Source organism: Loxodonta africana, chromosome X, assembly GCF_030014295.1.
Source record: "Loxodonta africana isolate mLoxAfr1 chromosome X, mLoxAfr1.hap2, whole genome shotgun sequence".
Taxonomy (NCBI): domain Eukaryota; kingdom Metazoa; phylum Chordata; class Mammalia; order Proboscidea; family Elephantidae; genus Loxodonta; species Loxodonta africana.
Window position 1 is genome coordinate 157,210,890 of NC_087369.1, and position 19,480 is coordinate 157,230,369.

The 19,480-nt window shown below is 40.9% G+C and overlaps 1 protein-coding gene across 11 annotated transcripts in view; it reads left to right on the plus strand.

Moving 5' to 3' along the window:
- The first annotated feature begins 19 nt into the window (after positions 1-19).
- The window catches only part of PABIR3 (PABIR family member 3), a 71,162-nt gene continuing 51,701 nt past the window's right edge, over positions 20-19,480 (plus strand). For all 11 annotated transcript variants that reach the window (XM_064277608.1, XM_064277612.1, XM_064277606.1 and 8 more), the window contains exons 1-3: positions 20-2,518; positions 2,697-2,883; positions 10,371-10,449. In XM_064277608.1, coding sequence (XP_064133678.1) covers positions 2,332-2,518; positions 2,697-2,883; positions 10,371-10,449 — 453 coding nt within the window. In that variant the 5' untranslated portion in view covers positions 20-2,331. The remainder of the gene's footprint in view (positions 2,519-2,696; positions 2,884-10,370; positions 10,450-19,480) is intronic.

A 19,480-nucleotide genomic window follows, 5' to 3' on the forward strand; every position in this document is an offset into this window, starting at 1 on the left:
CGAGCCCCGCCCCGCAAAACTCTCCCAAAGGGGAGGAGCGTTTCCAGGGGGGCCGGAGCCTTCCTCGACGTCATTGGCCCGAGGACCTTGGCGCTCGATTTCGAAAAGAGCCAATAGGTTGGAGAACTGCAGCATCATCTTTCAGGAGTTTGGTCCAATATTGACAGCAAATAGAGACACGTGGAATTTCCACGGTTTTTCGCTCCCCATCTGCATGCTATGACCTCTGTAACTTCATAGCTAATCCCCGCTAATTTCTTAAACTCTTCGATCTTATTGGTCTTTGTCTGGCGGGGCTGATTCCTTTTTCAGATCGTCCATGTGAATGCCCTAGACAAAAGGGAAGTGTAAAAAGAAAAAAAAATTGAGTAAAAGTAAGGCGAATCTAATGAAAGTCCATTCAGCTAGTGAGAAGCACTCATCTCCATATTATAAACAACGTTTACTTCAACGATATTACGAATATCCAAAAAGTTCTGGAGAACAAGTAGCAGAACCAGAAATATCTTCTTTTTTCTAGGATTTATGGAGACCCTAACAATCGTGATTCCACATGTGTGAGACCTGGGATTGTTTAACAAACAATTTATATAGTACTTACTGTGTACCAGGCACTGTACTAAGAGCTTTAGAAATATTAACTCACTTAATCCTCACCACCTGAATGACCCAGGGGGAAATAATGCCACTGTACTGCGTTAATTATACATGCCTAGAAAGTATGGAAAATTTGACAGTTGTGAAATTGGTTTCAAAAATTAGCAAATTTTGCCTGCCTCTTAGATTCAGTTCTGCCATGTTAAACTTGCCAAGTTCGATTGTCATTTCATTCCTCAATATTTGTGTTTTCTGGTTGTAATATGAGGGTTTTTTAAGCACTAGCAATTTAGGGGAAATTTTTTTGGATAGTTTCCCCTAAATTGCCTGTATTTTCCCCCAGCTAAATTAGAAGCAATAGTCTCTGTTTTTGAGCAGTTCGTGTATCTGTTTTTATCTCAATGTCTCAGCAACCCACATCTGCTCAAAAAGGTACAGTACCTTCTTTTGTTCACAAAAGCTACTAAATAATCATTTGTTGACCACATGCACAGTCCCTAACTCTGAGGAGTCAAACAATTTAGTAGAACCCCTGACTTTCAGAAGTTTAACAGTTTAGAAGAAACTCAAGGATATGTGAGACGAAGGATGCTGTCTTGGCCATCACGTCTAGGTTTTATTCACATGATTCCTGCCTATGTAGTTTCTTTTACCTTTAAGATAAGTCTTTCGGGAGGGTTGGGGCGCTTGTGGTTTGTGAGCATGAGTTTAACTTACTTTTGTAATAACTAAAGGCTAAAAAAAATGTAGGTTAAAAGTAGCCATGAAAACTAGTACAATAAAGAGCTGATTGTGACATATTTGTGGGACACGGTTTATAAGTAAGAGGCTGGGGACAGATGGCAGCAGACTGAGACATACAAAGGTAAGAATAACAGAAGTGTCAAGGTACAGATCTAAGCAAACCAGCAATCCAAGATCAGGACATACTGCTATGGAACAGAAAGAGCTTATCAAGAAACACAGCTAGGCTGGTATAATAATGTGTGGGTAGAAATGAGAAGAAGTAAATATAATTTCTTTAAATATTGTTTGCCACTGTAGCACACAGAATTCTGATTTTGTAGCACTTTTTCCTTTTGACATTCCAGCGTGTGTATATACTATGAATCCTGTCTACATCCTTGCAGGTTTTGGTTTCCTGATATGTTGCTGCACTTTAAAGAAAACTCTTCCTCTTTGGTAACAGCTGGAAACTAATCGCCATCTCATATGTTCAACCATTTTATACTACTACCTCTTTTCCAGGAACAGTCTCTTAATTCTTCTTGTTGTTTTATAATACCTAGTTTCTTAGTATTATTATACTTAGATTTTTTAAAATTAGGTATCTTTAATGCTCAAGTGTGATATTTTATTTGCCTGTTCACTCAATATCTTTCTATTAAACCTTACTATCTGCCAAGAATCTTAACAAACTCTTTGGAAAGTAAAATAATCAGTAGAATGAGTATTAGACATGGGGCAGAAAGGCTGGAGCTCCTACACAGTTTACTCCTCCCACCCTTTCTTTGCTAAAAGTTAACGAAACCGTTACAGGATTAACAAAGTAGCAGATGAACTGCTCAGGAACAATCTCAGTGTGTTGGCTCTCGGGAGAGGGGAGGAAACAGCTCGGGAAAAGAGGCTGCTCCTGAACCACGGTGGCGCCCCAACCGAGGCTGGCAAAGGCGCCTTTAATGACGCTAATTGCTTCCGTAGTAAGCAGGCGTCGCGGGGCGGGACGCAGGGCGCATGCGCAGAGGGGCGGGCCCCAATTTATTCTCAAAGGCGGCAGGTTGTAGTTTTTGTTTTGGCTGGAGAGGCTTCCTTCGGGTTGTTATCGGTGAGCGAGACAAAGGAGTGCGATTCTCGGAGGTGGCCGAAACAATAGATTCCCCCGTTTCCATTAGAGACGTGGAGGTGGAGGACCTTCTCAGCGGTAGGGGCTCGGAGCTTAGGAGGAAGGAGGTGCAGGGCCAGTCCTGTCCCACCTTGTACCCATTGGTGTTAGGGATGCTGGGCTGCACAGACGAGCACCCCCGCGTCTGAGAGCTTCCTCCTCTCTTCTTCTTTTCCCCTTTTCCTCTCCCTACACCCTTTCCCCAACCCCTACCCAGCCAACTTGCCCATATGTGAACGGGAAACTAAAAGGTTTGAGAACTTCGAACTAAGAAGTGGCTTCCTTGACATCGACATGGCACGACAGCAAATGGAACTAGACCTGGAGATGCTCCCTAGTTCAACTACCACAGACTGCAACATCCTGAGAAGATCCAGCAGTGCACCTTTGATCAGTGGTCTTGGGTGAGCAGGGTTGAGATACTGAGGGAGGGAAGGGAGTAGGAGGGGAAGGGCTGGGAAGCGTTGGAGAAAGTGACTTCCAATAGCATTCCCATCCCAGTTCCCACCCTTGGGGGGGGGTGGTGGGAGATAGAGCGCACACTCACCCTGGGGTTGACACGCATCTAAATCTGAACTTCCTCTTCTGACTGTCCACCTGGACCGAAAAACAGCTACCAAGTAGTGTGGAACACGACGTTTTCGAACTTCATCCCATCTTTTACCCACGCCCCTTTGAAGTAACTGAGGCGCCCCTCCCCTTCCAGATCTGTGATGACTAATTTTTTTTTTCATTCTGTCAGCTGCTTTGTCACCTCCGACCTTCACGGCCAGCGCACTAGGGGTAGAAATTGTTGTCAGGCAAATAAGTTTGACCTCTTTTTTTTATTCCTAGTTTTTATTTCAAAACAGTTCAGGTACCACAGAAACTTGATCTAAATTATGCATTCTCAATGGGGGCGAAAACTGGTCTTGTGGGGGGGGCAAAAAAATCTTACTCTTTTTGTGTATGAAGCATAGATATACATAAAGAGATATTACGTATATGTGTGGTATTAAAATTTTATGGTGGGTGGGTGATTAGGGAGAAAAAAAAGTCTAAAAAGACTCCTTAGAGGGCCAGTAAGGACAACAACAGCAAAAAGATTTAGAAACACTGCCCTAAATGATGATTAACTGTATTTCCCGCACATATCCAAAGGTCTGGTGTGACTAAAGCTTTAAAGTGAAGTCTTGGATTCCACATCCCAGCATGATAAGGTTTTCTGGAAACCCTGGTGGCGTAGTGGTTAAGTGCTACGGCTGCTAACCAAAAGCTCACCAGTTTGAATCCGGCAGGTTTTCTAGATACTGTAAAAATGTCTACAAATGTATGCATTCACTGCATATGTTCCTCAGCTCTTGCTGCCATCATACCACTTGATAGTTGTGATTTACATCATAGACTATTAGAAGGGAACTAAGAGACCAGATCTACCTTCCTTTTTTTTTTAACATATGAGGAAACTGAGGCCCAAATATATCTCCAAAGTGACGTATTTAGTGCTAAAGCCAATGCCGTGTTTCCTGACTCCTAAACTAGTTTCATCTACTATACTAATCAACATCTAAACTGATTAACTCTAAACAAGTCCAGTTTCCCGGTCATCTGTGGTAGAGGAGAATATATTGTCACAAAGTGAAAAATAAACTAAGATTGACCCCAAAATAATGTATTACCTTATTTACATAGGCAGATAGAAAAATGGCGGGGGGGTGGGCTCTGCACGTTGTGCTGAGAACAGCATTTTATAAACTCAGAATTTTGTAAATAAATGAATTGCTATGGGACCCACTCTGTTAGTGGAAGAAAGCAGTTGGGGAGAATGTTGGTTTTATTGGAAGGCTTTATGAAAAGAAGAAACAGGTTGCAAATAGATGGAGGGCGTATTCTTGATGGAAAATGTGGATCTGTTTAATATATTAAACATTACCATTGGGGGGAACCCCCCTTCCCTAATCCCCAGAGTCCTGGGAGCAAAGGGAGTGATCTCTTAATCCATTCATAACTTGCTTCATTCTGCAAAGGATTTCTGTTAATCCGTTCATGACTAGCTTTGTTCTGCAAAGGATTTGATGTTTTTATCATATACATTAGAGCATAGTTAACAGTGTTAAATCTGTAGCTTAAGATCCCTGATGCATGAAGTAAAATTTGTACGGAAAGGGATGGGGTGGGGGGGAGGTAATAGCATATTTATCTATTGTTATTGTTAGGTACTGTCCAGTCAGTTCTAACTCATAGAGACAGAATGAAACGCTGCCTGGTCCTGTGCTATCTTTGCAATTGATGTTTGAGCCCTTTGTTGCAGCCACTGTGTCAGTCCATCTCATTGGGAATCTTACTGTTTTTGATGACCCTCAACTTTACCAAGCATTATGTCCTTCTCCAGGGACTGGACCCTCTTGATATCATGTCCAAAGTATGCCAGCCTCTCTTCTAAGGAGTGTTCTGGCTGTATTTCTTCCAAGACAAGTTTATTCATTCTTTTGGCAGTCTGTGGTATATTCAGTATTCTTTGCCAACACCATAATTCTAAGGCTTCAGCTCTTCCTTATTCATTGTCCAGCTTTCGCATGTATATGAGGCAATTGAAAATACCACGGCTTGGGTCAGGCACACCTTAGTCCTCAAAGTGACGTCTTTGCTTTTTAACACTTTAAAGAGGTCTTTTGCAGCAGATTTGCCCAATGCAATACATTGTTCGATTTCTTGGCTACTGCTTCCATGGGCATTGATTGTAGATCCAAGGAAAGTGAAATCCTTGACATCGTCAATATTTTCCCTGTTTATCATGATGTTGCCTGTTGGTCCAGTTGTGAGGATTTTTGTTTTTGTTTATCTAGTAAGAGTTAAGGAAACCCTGGTGGCATAGTGGTTAAGAGCTACAGCTGCTAACCAAAAGGTCGGCAGTTTGAATCCACCAGATGCTCCTTGGAAACCCTATGGGGCAGTTCTGCTCTGTCCTCTAGGGTCACTATGAGTCAGAATTGACTCGACAGCAATGGGTGGTTTTTGTTTTGTTTTGTTTCTTTGTTTGTTTTTAGTAGGAGTTATAGAAACCGCAGTGGATCAAGTCCAGGAACTCTTGTCCATCAAAAAGAAGTAACATAGGAATGATATACAGCGTGCCTTGAGAGCATATTTTGTGCTGTGGTAGCACAGGTTGGGGTCAGGCTAGGATACACTGAGCCTTAGTTGAATTCATTTTTACCTCATTTCTTTTCAGTTGCATATGTCTGATGCTGATTTTTCTCACTTTCCCTTATGTGGACCTCTAATACTTGTTGCCCCACCTCCTTTGGAACTACACCTGGCAGTAAAGCATTCTATTCACAGCTTGTTAAATATTTTTACACCTCTTTCAAGTAATTTTCCAATTTTGCTTGATGCTTTCTGTACATAAAGACCCTCTCTTGCACAAGCATTTTGCAGGATTTATTTCTTAAATGTCAACTCTTTAATACAAGCATTACTGTTTTTAAGAAGTTCCTGCACTGTTTTTGTGAACATCTCATGTTAAACAAAAATATCGGCGTCAAATTTTTGAACTTCTTGGTTCTTTATAATCTTTCTCCCTCCCATTGGCTGGCATTATTACTGGTGTCGACAACAGTATATTTAAAGGTAGCAGTTTTCTTTCTCTGATCCTTATTAAGTTCTTGGATTTCTGCCAACGGCTCCCCTCTTTAACAAGCTCTAGCCTGACCCTGCGTTTAAACTGTTACTGTCTCAGTTTTTTGAAAGGCAAACTACAAATCGCTGGCCAAATCCAGCCTGCTGCCTGGTTTTATAAGTAAAGGTTTATTGGAACATAAAAAAACCAGTTGCTGTCAAGTCAACCCCAACTCATGGTGACCCCATGTGTGTCAGAGTAGAACTGTACTCTATATGGTTTTCAGTGGCTGATTTTTTGAAGGTAGCTTGCCAGGCTTTCTTCTGAGGCCCTTCTGGCTGGGCTTGAACCACCAACCTTTTGGTTAGCAGCAAGCACATTAACCATTTGAACTACTCAGAGACTTACTATTGGAACATAGCCATGCTTATTTGTTTATTCACTGTTGCCTATGGCTGTTTTTCTACGACAATAACAGAATATGGCACAATGGATTGCTTTTATATGGCCTTTCTTACCATCGTCTTGTAACTCCCACCAAATAATTGGGTGGGACTATGCAAATAAGGTGCTTGAGGCCGACCAAGAGGATTGGACAGCTTGCTAATAATGCAAATGAAGTTCGTGGCATGATTGTGGGGGTGTGACCATGCAAGTAACAAGGGGATTGGTTAGTTTTGCCATTTTGCTGGGCTTAAAAGAGAGCCAATCCCAGAGCAGAGAGGGGACCTCACTACCACCAAGAAGAAATGTGAGTGGAGCATGTCCTTTGGACCCAGGGTCCCGGTGCTGAGATCCTCCTAGATACAGGAGACAGAGAGAGAACTGTAACGTTGGAGACAGCACAAGGCAGCAAGAAGCAGCAGCAGAGAAATGGTGTCAGCGGAACAACGAGACTGGTGTGAGATGGTGCAGTGGGCTTCCGGGCCTACAGAGTGAGGCAGTTACAGTGGGTTTGCCAACCCCTGGAGCAAGAGGGCTGAGAGCCTCTGGGTTGAGGCTTTCTGGCAGAGTGGAGTGCCTCCAGGCACTTGTTTGCAGAGCTAGGCTTGCCAACCCACAGAGTAAGAGAGCTGAGCTCCTTCAGGCAGGAGACTTCCTGGCAGAATGGGGTGCCCCTGAGCACTTAGTGGCAGAGCTAAAGAACTTTGTAACACTTGCCCAAGCAGGGCAGAGGCTGGATGAAGAGCTGAGATGCCAAGGGCCAGAGAGAGGCCGATGGGCCAGAGAGAGGCCTAGGGCCAAAGAGAGGCCAGCTTGTGGGCACAGCTGAGAAGAGGCTGTCCTCATTGAAGAACTGTATCCTGAGTCATTCCTGATCCTGAACTGTAACCTGTTACTTCCCTAATAAACCCCATAACTGTTGAGTATGGTCTTTGAGTTCTGTGTGGCCATTGCAACAAATTATTGAATCCAGCAGAGAAGTAGAGAGTGCCATGGGAGGGACGGCTGGCATAAGAGTTGGTAAAAAGGTTGGAGAGAGGAGGTGTGTCTGACCTCTGCTTCACAGGAATCAGCCTTGGCCTGTTGATGCTAATAATGATTCCCTCTCCCCCTCCTGATGTTAGACGAGGTCAGACGACCCCCAAGGCCATGCCATTTTTATAGTCCATGCCATTTTTATAGCCACAAAGCCTAAAATGTTTACTATTTGCCCCTTTGCAGTAAATGTTTGCCAACTATTTGGTTTATTGAACTCTTACAAACCTGGAGAAATAGTGGCCATGAAAAAGATTGCTTTGGGAATATAACTGACATAAATCTATTGTAGTTTAAACAGCAATATTAACCTTCACTGTTTCCAATTTGGAAGTAGTACTTAACTCAGTTCTAGATATCACCCAGGGTTTTATGAATTCAAGTTGAATGACTCATACCAGTTGAAGCATAACCTGCCTCAATTTGTTTTTTCAATTGAAGTCTTATTAAGTAAAATTGGCAGAAAAAAATTTAGAGAATTGTCGGCACTGAGAATTACCTCCTCCCCAACCCCCCCCCCCAAAAAGTAGAAATATGTAACTTACTAGTGTTCCTCCTTTGCACTCAAGTAGTAACGTAAAGGTTGGTGATTTGAACCTACCTAGCAGTGTCACGGAAGAAAGTCCTGGCAATTTGCTTCTGGTAAAGATCACAGCCAAGAAAATCTTATAGAGCAGTTCTACCCTATAATATACGGGGTCACCATGAGTCGGAATCGACTCGACAGCAACGGGTTTGGTTTTTTGATTTTAATGTCCCTCCAACTTCCTTATAAATGACTGCTGGAATATATCCCTGTTATCATATGGAAAATGACTGGGAAAGAAAGTAGACATTAGACCCATACATATATCCTCTCATTCATAAAATATTGAATTGAGGCCTGTTATATGCAAACTACCATGATGCAAAGATGTATAGCAAGGCTCAATAAGCGTTTAATTTAGTAAGGAAGTCAGATACTCAAAGGACTTAAAGGTAAAGAAAGTGTTAGACGAAGTCAAAGAAGGGAGTGAAATTCCAGTAGGATTGGTGAGGGATAAGGGGAAGGTTTATGGAGATGGTGGCATTTGAAATGGGCCTTAAATGATCGATAGGACGCAGACTGGAAGAGGGAAATAGATGGCTGGTACAGCATTTCCAGTGTATGGAGCAGGCGTGGAGGCAGGAAAGCGTCGGTGTATTCCAGAGAGCTGAACGGTTGACTTTGCCAGGACCACCAAAACCAAATGTTAATTAGCTGACCAGTGCTGATCCCAGGTAAAGTCTTCACCAATCCTTGATTTTTCAAAAAGTTAAGTACAGCATACTTCAATAATGTTGCTATGGAGTTGCCAATTGTCTTTTCCTGAGCAGGGCTGCAGTTTACCATGAGACTGGTAGTCCTATCTTTTTTTTCTTTAATACCCAAATACCATTTTATAATTGAAACAATGGTGTTAGTAGATAGTAGTTTTTTTTTTAATGACCTTACTTGGCAGAAGAAAAAAGGTAGCAACCATATGTTTGTCCTCAAATTTTTGTTTTGAAATTATCCTAGTCTATGAAATCCCAAAGTGAAGCCAAATTGTGGAGAGCTCTGAATGCCGTAGTAAAGCATGTGGCTGAATTTAGCAGGCCATGGAGAGAGTCATTGAGAGTTCTGAGTTGGAAAGCAAGCTGTTTTTAGGAAGGTGACCTAGGGAAGTACAGAGGTGAGGAGGCCAATTAAACCATTGCAGAGTCTGTAGAAAAGTTTTTGAAAGTTTTTGGTAAGGATCCCGAAAAGAAAAATATGGATATAAGGGAGATTACAGACGTAAAAAAGGTTCCTGGGTGGTGCAAATGGTTTGTGCTCGACTACTAACCAAAAAATTGACGGTTCAAACCCACCCAGCAACTCCAAAGAAGAAAAGCCTAGTGATCTGCTTCCATAAAGATTATAGCCAAGAAAACCCCATGGAGCAGTTGTACTCTGACACACATGGAGTCTCCATGAGTCAGAATCAACTCAACGCCAATGGGTAATATAGAGAAAACCCAAAAGACCTGGCACCTGATTGGACATGTTGTTGTTGGTAGGTGCCATCGAGTTGCTTCCGACTCACAACAACCCTATAAGACAGAGTAGAACTGCCCCATAGGGTTTCCAAGGAGCAGCTGGTAAATTTGAACTGCCAACCTTTTGGTTAGCAGCCGAGTGCTTAACCACTGTGACACCAGGGCTCCTGTCGACCTCTGCTGTTGGTGAATTCTCTTGTTCATGTGAAAATTTGGGAGTTGAGAGGGAATTGGTGCTTGCGCATTGTAACTCTGAGCATAAATTTAAGTGTTACAGGTTTATACTGAAAAATAATGTATTTCTAAGGTCATAAAGGAAAAACCCCATTGCCATGGAGTTGATTCCAACTCATAGCAACCCTATAGGATGGAGTAGAACTGCCCCTTAGGGTTTCCAAGGAGCGCCTGGTAGATTCAAACTGCCGTTTTTGTTAGCAGCGGTAGCTCTTAACCACTACACCACCAGGGTTTCCAAGGTCATAATAAATTTTACTTATTCTCAGTAGCTTCATTAGAGGTGAAGTGAAATGCTTGAGAATTCCTTACCCTACGTGGAAACTTGTTTAGGCTCAGCCAACTAAGGCTCTGTGTGTGTGTGTGTCTGTGTCTGTGTCTGTGTCTGTGTGTCTGTGTGTCTGTGTGTGTGTCTGTGTTTTAATTTCTACGTCTGCACAGCTGTCTCTATAAAGAAGCCATTTACATTAATAAACCTTATTTCTTTCAAGAAATTTTTATAAAGGATTTTATATGACAAGTGTTTCCTTTTTTTTTTCTTAGTGTTAATTCACAGGTGTTCCAAACTGACATGTTAAGAACTAGAAGAAACAGTACAAGCTTTATGAGCCGACCCTGTCTGGTAAGAAAATTCTTACAGTGGGCTCACAGTCCAAAACTTATGCTATTGGTCTTAACCGGTGGTTCTCAAACGTGAGCAGGCATCAGAGTCACCGGGAGGGCTTGCTAAAACACACACAGCCCGACCTCAAGCCCAGAGTTTCTGCTTCAGCAGGTGTGGGGCAGGGCCTGAGAATGTGTATTTCTAACAAGTCCTCACTTTGAGAATCACTGCTGTAAACATTACTGAAGGAAAAATAAAAACATTGACTACAATTATGATTGCATTGCTGCAGCTGCCGCAGAATTTACTTTTCAGTTCCGTGTGGCTTTAACACAGATTTGTTTTTATGTATAAGACCATCTGGCTTCAGAATTTTTTTTTAAGAACATTCTAACTTTGAGAGGAAAAATTGCAGACTCTTCTAAGGGTGGTTTTCAGGATTTTAGTTGCACTTTTACCTCGCATTTATCTTGATTTGTAAATAAAATTTGTTTTTCATGGTGCAGTTATAATGCAATCTCTAAATTATAACTCTTTTCTGCTAATTGTCCTGTAAAAATAGAAAATATACTTGTAGATGAGTAAGCCAAAGTGAATAAATGATTCACCATATGAATTTTTTAAGTATCATGGGATCTATAGAATTCATTTAAGTGGAATGTTATTTCTTGGAAGTGATTTTAGAAGGGAAGACAAATTCAGTTTTGGACATGTTAAGTTTAAGGTTCTCTGGAAATATCTGAGTTGGCTGTATAAAGAGATATTTAAGGAGGTCTTTTGTAGCCGATTTGCCCAATGCAATACGTCGTTTGATTTCTTGACTGCTGCTTCCATGGGCATTGATTGTGGATCCAAATAAAATGAAATCCTTGACAACTTCAATCTTTTCTCCATTTATCATGATGTTGCTTATTGGTCCAGTTGTGAGGATTTTTGTCTTCTTTATGTTGAGGTGTAATCCATACCGAACGCTGTTGTCTTTGACCTTCATCAGTAAGTGCTTCAAGTATTTTTTGCTTCCAGTAAGGAAAATTGTGTCATCTGCGTAATGCAGGTTGTAACTGAGTCTTCCTTCAATATTCCAAATATTTTCTTCCCCACTGTGGTCGCCATGTATCAGAATCCACTCGATGGCAGCTAACAACAAAATAACATCAGAAAATCACCCAACTTCTGCTGATGAGCAGTTCCTGCGAACTACTTCTGACTAGGACTATCTCTTCCCCCTAAATTACCCCTTTGCTTTACTTCCTAAGATCTGAGGTTAGCACACCTGTTCCCCACTCTCTCCAGGGGCACCTCCACTGATTTTGGTGCAGTGCACTATTCCCCCATCTCTTTCCTGTTCCAAAGGAAGCAGGAGAAATGTTTCGTCTTCCTATCAGAACAATTAATTGGCCTGTTTTAATTTTACGGCTGTTGTTGTTAGTTGTTGTCGAATCAATTCCAGTTTATGGCAACCCCATGTGTGCAGGGTAGAACTGCTCCATAGGGTTTTCTTGGCTGTAATATTACACAGTGCCGCTGGGTGGGTTCAAACTGCCAACCTTTCAGCTAGTAATCAAGCACCTAAACACCTCACCATCCAACCAAAACCAAACCAGTTGCCATGAAGTCGATTTTGACTTACACGACCCTAGAGGACAGAGTAGAACTGCCCCATAGGGTTTCCAAGGAGCTGCTGGTAGATTCAAACTCCTGACCTTTTGGTTAACAGCCAAATGCTTAACCACTGCGCCACCAGGGCTCCATTTTGCCATCCAGGGGCTCCTAATTTTATGGCTACTGATCATTGTCTGATTAAGTTTTGCTTTTCACATTGGCAACTAGAACACCTAAATCCAGCTTATGGGCCATGGAGGGGCAAGTGGTTAATGCATTCCTGGCCCTGCTTTATGTCCTGTCATTCTAGTTTACATTCAATTGATGTTAAATATTATTGTAAGCCACCTTAAATCATTTCTGGAACTAGGCAAAGACATTCATAAACATAGTATACAACCCTTTGTCAGAATTTTCTATGTGTTTTATCGCAAGATAGGGCAGTAGAAAATGAGTTAACAAGAGCAAATCTAGGAAAGTTCAAAATTACTTTTTAAAAGTGTAATCTCTTTACAGCATTACTTTTCTGTGGCCTGTCTTTTACATGGAACTAAGCTTCATCTTGGAGCCCTGGTGTCGCAGTGGTTAAGACCTCGGCTGCTAACCAAAAGGTCGGCAGTTTGAATCCACCAGCCACTCCTTGGACACCCTATGGGGCAGTTCTACTCTGTCCTATAGGGTCGCTGTGAGTCGGAATTGACTCCATGGCAATGGTTTTTTTTTTTTTTTTTGAGAGGGGGGAGTGTTAAGTTTCGTCTTTCTATCTTAATTCCTTCACTGGAGATAACTCTTGGGAATAAGATTCACCCAGCAACCCCTACCCCCTGCATACTTTTTCTTCCCTTGGTGCTGATTCTCTTGCTTCCTCCTAAGCTTTTTTTCCTCCTAGAGTATGGAAGAAAGACACAATGGGAAATTTACACAAAAGACACCAGGGAGATTTATTTACATCTCAGGAAACTATTTCAATCTTAATACTTTGCTTCATGTAGAAAAATTATCTAAGGTAATTCCGTTGCAACCACCTGTAGTACTTAACCTTTGGGAGAATTCTTTTCCTGCAGCCTTGTTTTCACCACTTAAATTTTCGTGTTATTACTAAAAGAGTCATCCAAGTTCAATATTTGATCCACATTTTATCTAATTTAAAAAACTTTCCCATGGCTTATGATTCTGTGGCTCAAGTTCAAGTCCTACTTACTCCCGGACATTTAACATTATATCCCTGTTGATGTCATCAGTTTCAGTCCGGCAAATCTCTTGATTTCCTGGAGAAAGTTTTCCAATAGGAAATTCTAAGCCTTTGCCTGAAACTAAAGCGATTCCTTCCCATCCCTTAGGTATCAATTAAAAATAATCTCTTCCAGGAAGTCTTTCATAATTAATTCAGAACAGCTCGCCACACCATGCAATTCTCTCCCTCTGTTTTTTCTAACATGTCATTATAACACAGCTAAAGTACCATCATTTTTGTATATAGAGATGTATTTATTATATGTGTATATATTTAGATTCAAGTTAGCATGTCTTTTCAATTAGATTATAAACCATATGTTTCACATTATGTACTGTGAATTTTCTGGGTATTTGAATGATGAACATATGAATTTCAGTAGCATTAATTCAACTTATTCAAATTGTGCTTGTTCAAAGATGTATGTGTGTATATATATTTGGTTCTTTTTTTCTTTTTTAAGAAAACCAAAGTTTTTCAGATTTGGTGTGTGTCACTGCACAACCACTCCTCAATGAGCTAATAAAGGGGAGCGGCAAGGAAGAACAGTCAAAACTGTATATAAATTCCAATATGTTCTGTTTGCTTAGGAATGTTTTTTTACAGTATGCCTTAAGAACTGAAATACAAAAAAAATTTTTTTAATTGTACTTTGGATGAAGGTTTACGGAAGAAACTAGTTTCTCATCAAACAGTACACACATTGTTCTATGACGTTGGTTAACAGCTCCACGACATGTCAGCACTCTCCCTTCTCGACCTTGGGTTCCCTATTGCCAGCTTTCCTGTCCCCTCCTGCCTTCTAGTCCTTGCCCCTGGGCTGGTGTGCCCCTTTAGTCTCATTTTGTTTTATGGGCCTGTCCAATCTTTGGCTGAAGGGTGAACCTCAGGAGTGACTTCAGTATGCAGGTAAAAGGGTGTCTGAGGGCCATACTCTCGGGGTTTCTCCAGTCTCTGTCAGACCAGTAAGTCTGGTCTTTTTTTGTGAGTTAGAATTTTGTTCTACATTTTTGTCCAGCTCTGTCCGGGACCCTCTATTTGGCATACAAATTTTTAAGTTAGAGTAATGTCTAATGTTGTAAGGGTATGAGATAGATACTCTCACATACTGCTGGTGGGTACATTTGTTTAAATTTCCTGGAGGGCAGTTATGACTTAGAAATTCCAACTTTCTGAATTTATCCTAAAGAATTGAGGATACGTGCAAAGTTTCACTTAAAGGTTGTTATCATAGCATCATGTATAGGAGCTAGCAAAAAACATGTGGAAACAGCCTGAATGTCCAACGATAGGGAATAGGTTAAATGAATGTGGCTTCATTATCTTGTGTTTGGATCCCAGTTCTAGCAATTGCTAACTGATGGCCTTGGGCAAGTTTCTTAATCTCTCCCGCCCTCAGTTTTCTAATCTCTAAATTGTAAAAATGTCTATGTCATGGGGTTGTTGTGAGAATTGAGTGAGATAAAACGTGTCTGGTTCACAGTAAGTGCTTCTTATTATGGTACATCCATATAGTATATTCATCCTTTGAAAATGGTGTTGCAGATGAATTTTGACATGAAAAATTGCTTAGAATATATTAAGTTAAAAAAGAGATAAAAAATTGTATATATAGTAAAAATATATATAGTAGGACCCCCAAAAAAAAAAAAACCCAAACCCATTGCCATTGAGTCAATTCCGACTCATAGCCACCCTATAGGACAGAGTAGAGCTGCCCCATAGGGTTTCCAAGGAGCGCCTGGTGGATTCGAACTGCTGACCTTTTGATTAGGAGCCTTAGCTCTTAACCACTACGCCACCAGGGTTATAGCAGGACCCAGGTCTGGATAAATAAACACTGAGGTATTAACTGTGGTTATCTCTGGATGGTGGGGTGATGCTGTTGTTTTCCTACTGATTATGTTTTATACTGAATCTGCATTGCTTTATAATGAGAAAAAAGTGAGTCTGTTCCTGTTGAAAAAAATAAAAGGCCAGATGAGAAAAAAACTGAAGAATGCTGAGTAGCAGGAGACAGCCTAATTTTGTAAAACTACTGTGTATTGTCCAAGTTGTGGTCTATAGGTAATTAAACCTTTGATGATGGTGGTAGTGGTAATAATAGGCAGTTACCATTTATTGAACACATACTATGTGCTAGGCACTGTGCTAAGCATGTTCCCCCAAAAAACCAAACCCATTGCCGTCGAGTCGATTCTGACTCATAGCGCCCCTATAGGTTAGAGTAGAACTGCCCCATAGAGTTTCTAAGGAGCGCCTGGTGGTTTCAAACTGCCGACCTTTTGGTTAGCAGCCGTAGCACTTAACCACTATACCACCAGGGTTTCTGCTAAGCATATTACATGCATTAGAAAAGAAAGAGAAGCAGTTGTTCTGTTACATTGTCTGTAGCACCATTCCATATAGCAACAAATCATATATCCAATGTCTTCCTTTTATATAAGTTTTATCCCAACAAGTCTTCTGATTTTTAGGTCCTCATTCCTGATTTTTTTGAGAGTGCTCAGCTAGTAGCATAGGTTTGAATTTGAGACTTTTCTTGAAATATCAACCCTGCAGCATGAGTAGTACAGCCAGTCAGAGTTACCAACCAGTTGATAATCCAGAGTCGTCAGGTACTTCCTCCTTTATACCCCTTCTTAGGAAAGGAGCTGAACAGGGCTCAGGGTGAATACCTGAGTATGTCTGTTCCAAACTCAAATTGATGGTGCTGTTAGATATTATCTGCTCTTCTCATATATGTACCAGAGCAGATCATTTTTCCACAGTTTGAACCTTTTTAGCATGGTATTCAAGGCTTTCCAGCATCTTTACCCTCCTAGCCTTAGAGTGTTCTGTTCTCCAGGGACTGGCCTTCCACCCATACAGGACGATCACTTTTCCTATAGCTGGCTAGGCACTTTCACTTGTCTGTTGCTTATGCTGTCAAACCCCTCATCCTGCAATGCCCACTTCAAACGCCGCCTGTGCCTCTGTCATCTGTCTCCCACCCTCTTACACACATGCATGTCATCATTGCTTTGGAGTCTTGCTCCACTTTGCCTCCATTTAATACTCATTTCCTGTCCCTGTGATATTGACTTCCATATCTGGTTTCCCCAAAGAGTGGTAAGGTTTCTAAGGGTCATAACTATGGCTTGTTAGCTGTTGTCCTTTTAAATTTCCCCTTCCCCTCTGAGCAGAAAAATACAGCTCCCCAAATACGAGGATTCAATAAATATTGAAATATTTAAGGGTTAGCTGTATTTTCATGACACTGAATTATTGTGGTGAAGGAGTAAACCAAAAACCCATTCATGTCAAGTCAATTCTGACTCATAGTGACCCTGTAGGACAGAGTAGAACTGCCCCATGGGGTTTCCAAGGCTGTAATTTTTAAGGAAGCAGACTGCCACATCTTTCTCCCTCAGAATGGCTGGTGGGTTTGAACCATTGACCTTTCAGTTAGCAGCCGAGCGCTTAACTGCTGCCTTTAATTGTTAAATATAATTTATACACAGCAAATTTTCAGTGAATTTTCTAATGTTACTCTTAGCACCTTGGCTGCTTCCTCTACCCTCTGACTAGCAAAAAATTAGAAAAAAACAATTGATTTTCACACTCGCTTAAGCAAAATATAATTAGTGAGGCAATATGCTCCTTAAAAAGTCATGTAATACATTTGAAATCCAATAAAATTCAGATTCTTTGCTTCATAAAAACCTGTATTTGTCCAGCCCCCGTTTGTTGAACGTGCATCTTCTCTTACTGCCTCTCTTGGCTGCCGTCCTTCTCATGGTTTCAGCTAGAAACCTCAGGCCAATCTTTAACTATTTCCCCTCCTTCTGATCGTGTCTCTTAACTACCTTCTTCTCCTTGTCCCTTCCTTTTCCATCCAGACCCTCATCATCTTTTTCCTGGCCTCTTATCCTGCTTCCAGTCCCTCTTCCCTCCACCCTCAATTTGTCCTGCAGATGCTGCAAGGGTTGCCTTTCTCAATCAGGTATGATCTTTTTAAAAACACCCTTGAGGTTTAAGAACTCAGAGGAAGCTATGCTTTGGGTTTCCTATTGGACTCAAAGGCTAAAGTCCAGAAGCCACAATCTGATTTCAGCTCAGCTTCCTCAGATTTGTTTTTCTGCCAGTCCCTATGATGTACCAAGTTCCAGCCCCCTCCAAACTCTCTGTTCCCTGAACCTCCCTCCTCTTCTCCATCTAATGAATTCCTGCCTCCTCTGTGAAGCCTTCTCCAAGACCCCAGGCAGAGTCATATTCTCTGTCCTCTGAACTCCCACAGATCATAACTCTCTCCAGGTACTTAACTGTGGCCTGGTTTTGTCTAACTAGACTTTGAATTTCTCAAGGACAGGACAATATTTTATTTATCTTTTGATCCTTAGGGCCTACCACAGTGCTTTGGCACACAGTAGGTGCTCATTAAATATTTTTTTAATACACACTTGATATGCTTTTAAGATATAACCTGAAGGTCGTTGTTGTTAGTTGCTGTTGAGTTGATCCTGACTCACGGGCAACCCCAGGTGTGCATAGCAGAGCTGTTCCATAGGGTTTTCAAGGCTGTGACCTTTCAGAAGCAGATCGCCAGGCCTGTCTTCCGAGGCGCCTCTGTGTGGGTTAGAACTGCCAACCTTTCAGCTAGCACTCCAGGTCTTAACCATTTGCACCACCCTAGGGACCTGTAACCTGAAGGTCAGATATGGTAAATTCATTATCTGACATTTCAAGAAATAACAGGATACAGATAGAATGAATATATGAATTCTAAAGGTAATTCTCAAAGCTAATTTTCACACTTAGCTTTCAATACCTGCATCCTTTCCTTTTTTCCTGTTTACCTTGTGTGGGTTCTCATAAGCTTTGAGAAGAGACTTGAAAGGGCGTTTAAGCAACCAAGAGTGAAATGTAGTAAACTACTTGAAAGTGATTGCCTTAACTCATTGCACGTTACGAAAGTTTGGTTCCCCTTAGCTAGATGCCAAGATATTTGTTGAAGAAATTCTGTTTGTTTCTTTGATATCCCTGGCAAGTTAGCTGCTGATTTAAGGACTTTCAGCTTTTTGTTCTGGGTAATGACTGTCACTAAACTTTAAAAATGAGCTACAACTGGCAAGAAAAATGAGGTGACTTTAAGATCTAGTGCCTTGTGAAAGGAAAGGTAAGAATAAAACAAAATATTCTATTGATGTTCTGGCACAGTTTTTTTATGTTAACAGTTCTTTTGTTCTGTTTTGAGACGTATAGACTTTTGTTTAGAATTTTCAGTCAAGGTTCAATTAGACTTGTTTTTTTTCTTAACTTTAAATGTCATTAACACCATTGCTGGCATGAGTTAAGCACTCATAATAAATATTTTAGGTAATTCAGCATAGACTTAATTAATGCTTAGAAACAGAAAAGCAAGCCTGACTGTGATATTTTAAATTTCTGTTGTTGCCACCTTCTCCTTTTCTTAGTTCCATCAGTCGCCTTCATCAAATCAAACAGGTAAGAATATGGCCTTCAAAACTGACAGCTGTGTCTTAAAAATAGATTTTATTTTTCTTTAAAAAATCTATGGGGTTCAGTAATTTTAATGAGGCTACATGTGATTGAGTTTTTAATCCCAGGAATGGTTTCTTAAAAAAAAAATGACAACTGAGAAGTCCCTTATTTGAGTTATTAACTATTTTAGTAAATTGATAGTTTCTGGAAATACTGCATGTCCTTTTACCTCAGATCTAGCTTCTTCCTTCCAAGGATCTCAGAAAATCCTGTACATAAAAATTAATTTTCAGGTCCATAATAGCCAGAGTTATTTTTTTCTTAAACCCTCAGATGAACAACTTTTATTTGACAGATAAAATGGTGATTATGCTATCATGCTGTGTTCACTTCTTAGTGATCCGTGTTTGGGGGCACATTGTACTTCACGGGTTTATGTCTCCAATGTGTCTACATGTATCTAATAGTACAAACCTAATGCAGAATTAAACCTTTTAATTATCCATGGATTAGCCACAGAACTGCAAAGATCAAATCAGCATTCAGTCACAGGTGGTGGGATTGTTTTTTGACCCAACTGTAAACAGACTTTTTTTCCAAGGGGGCTTAACTCTTAAGAAGCACTTAGGTATTACTCACTTAGCACTGTGATAGGCTCTTTACATCTGTGGTCTCACTTCATCTCACAACAACCCTACAAGGTCAGAAGCTAAAGATGGGAGACGTTTA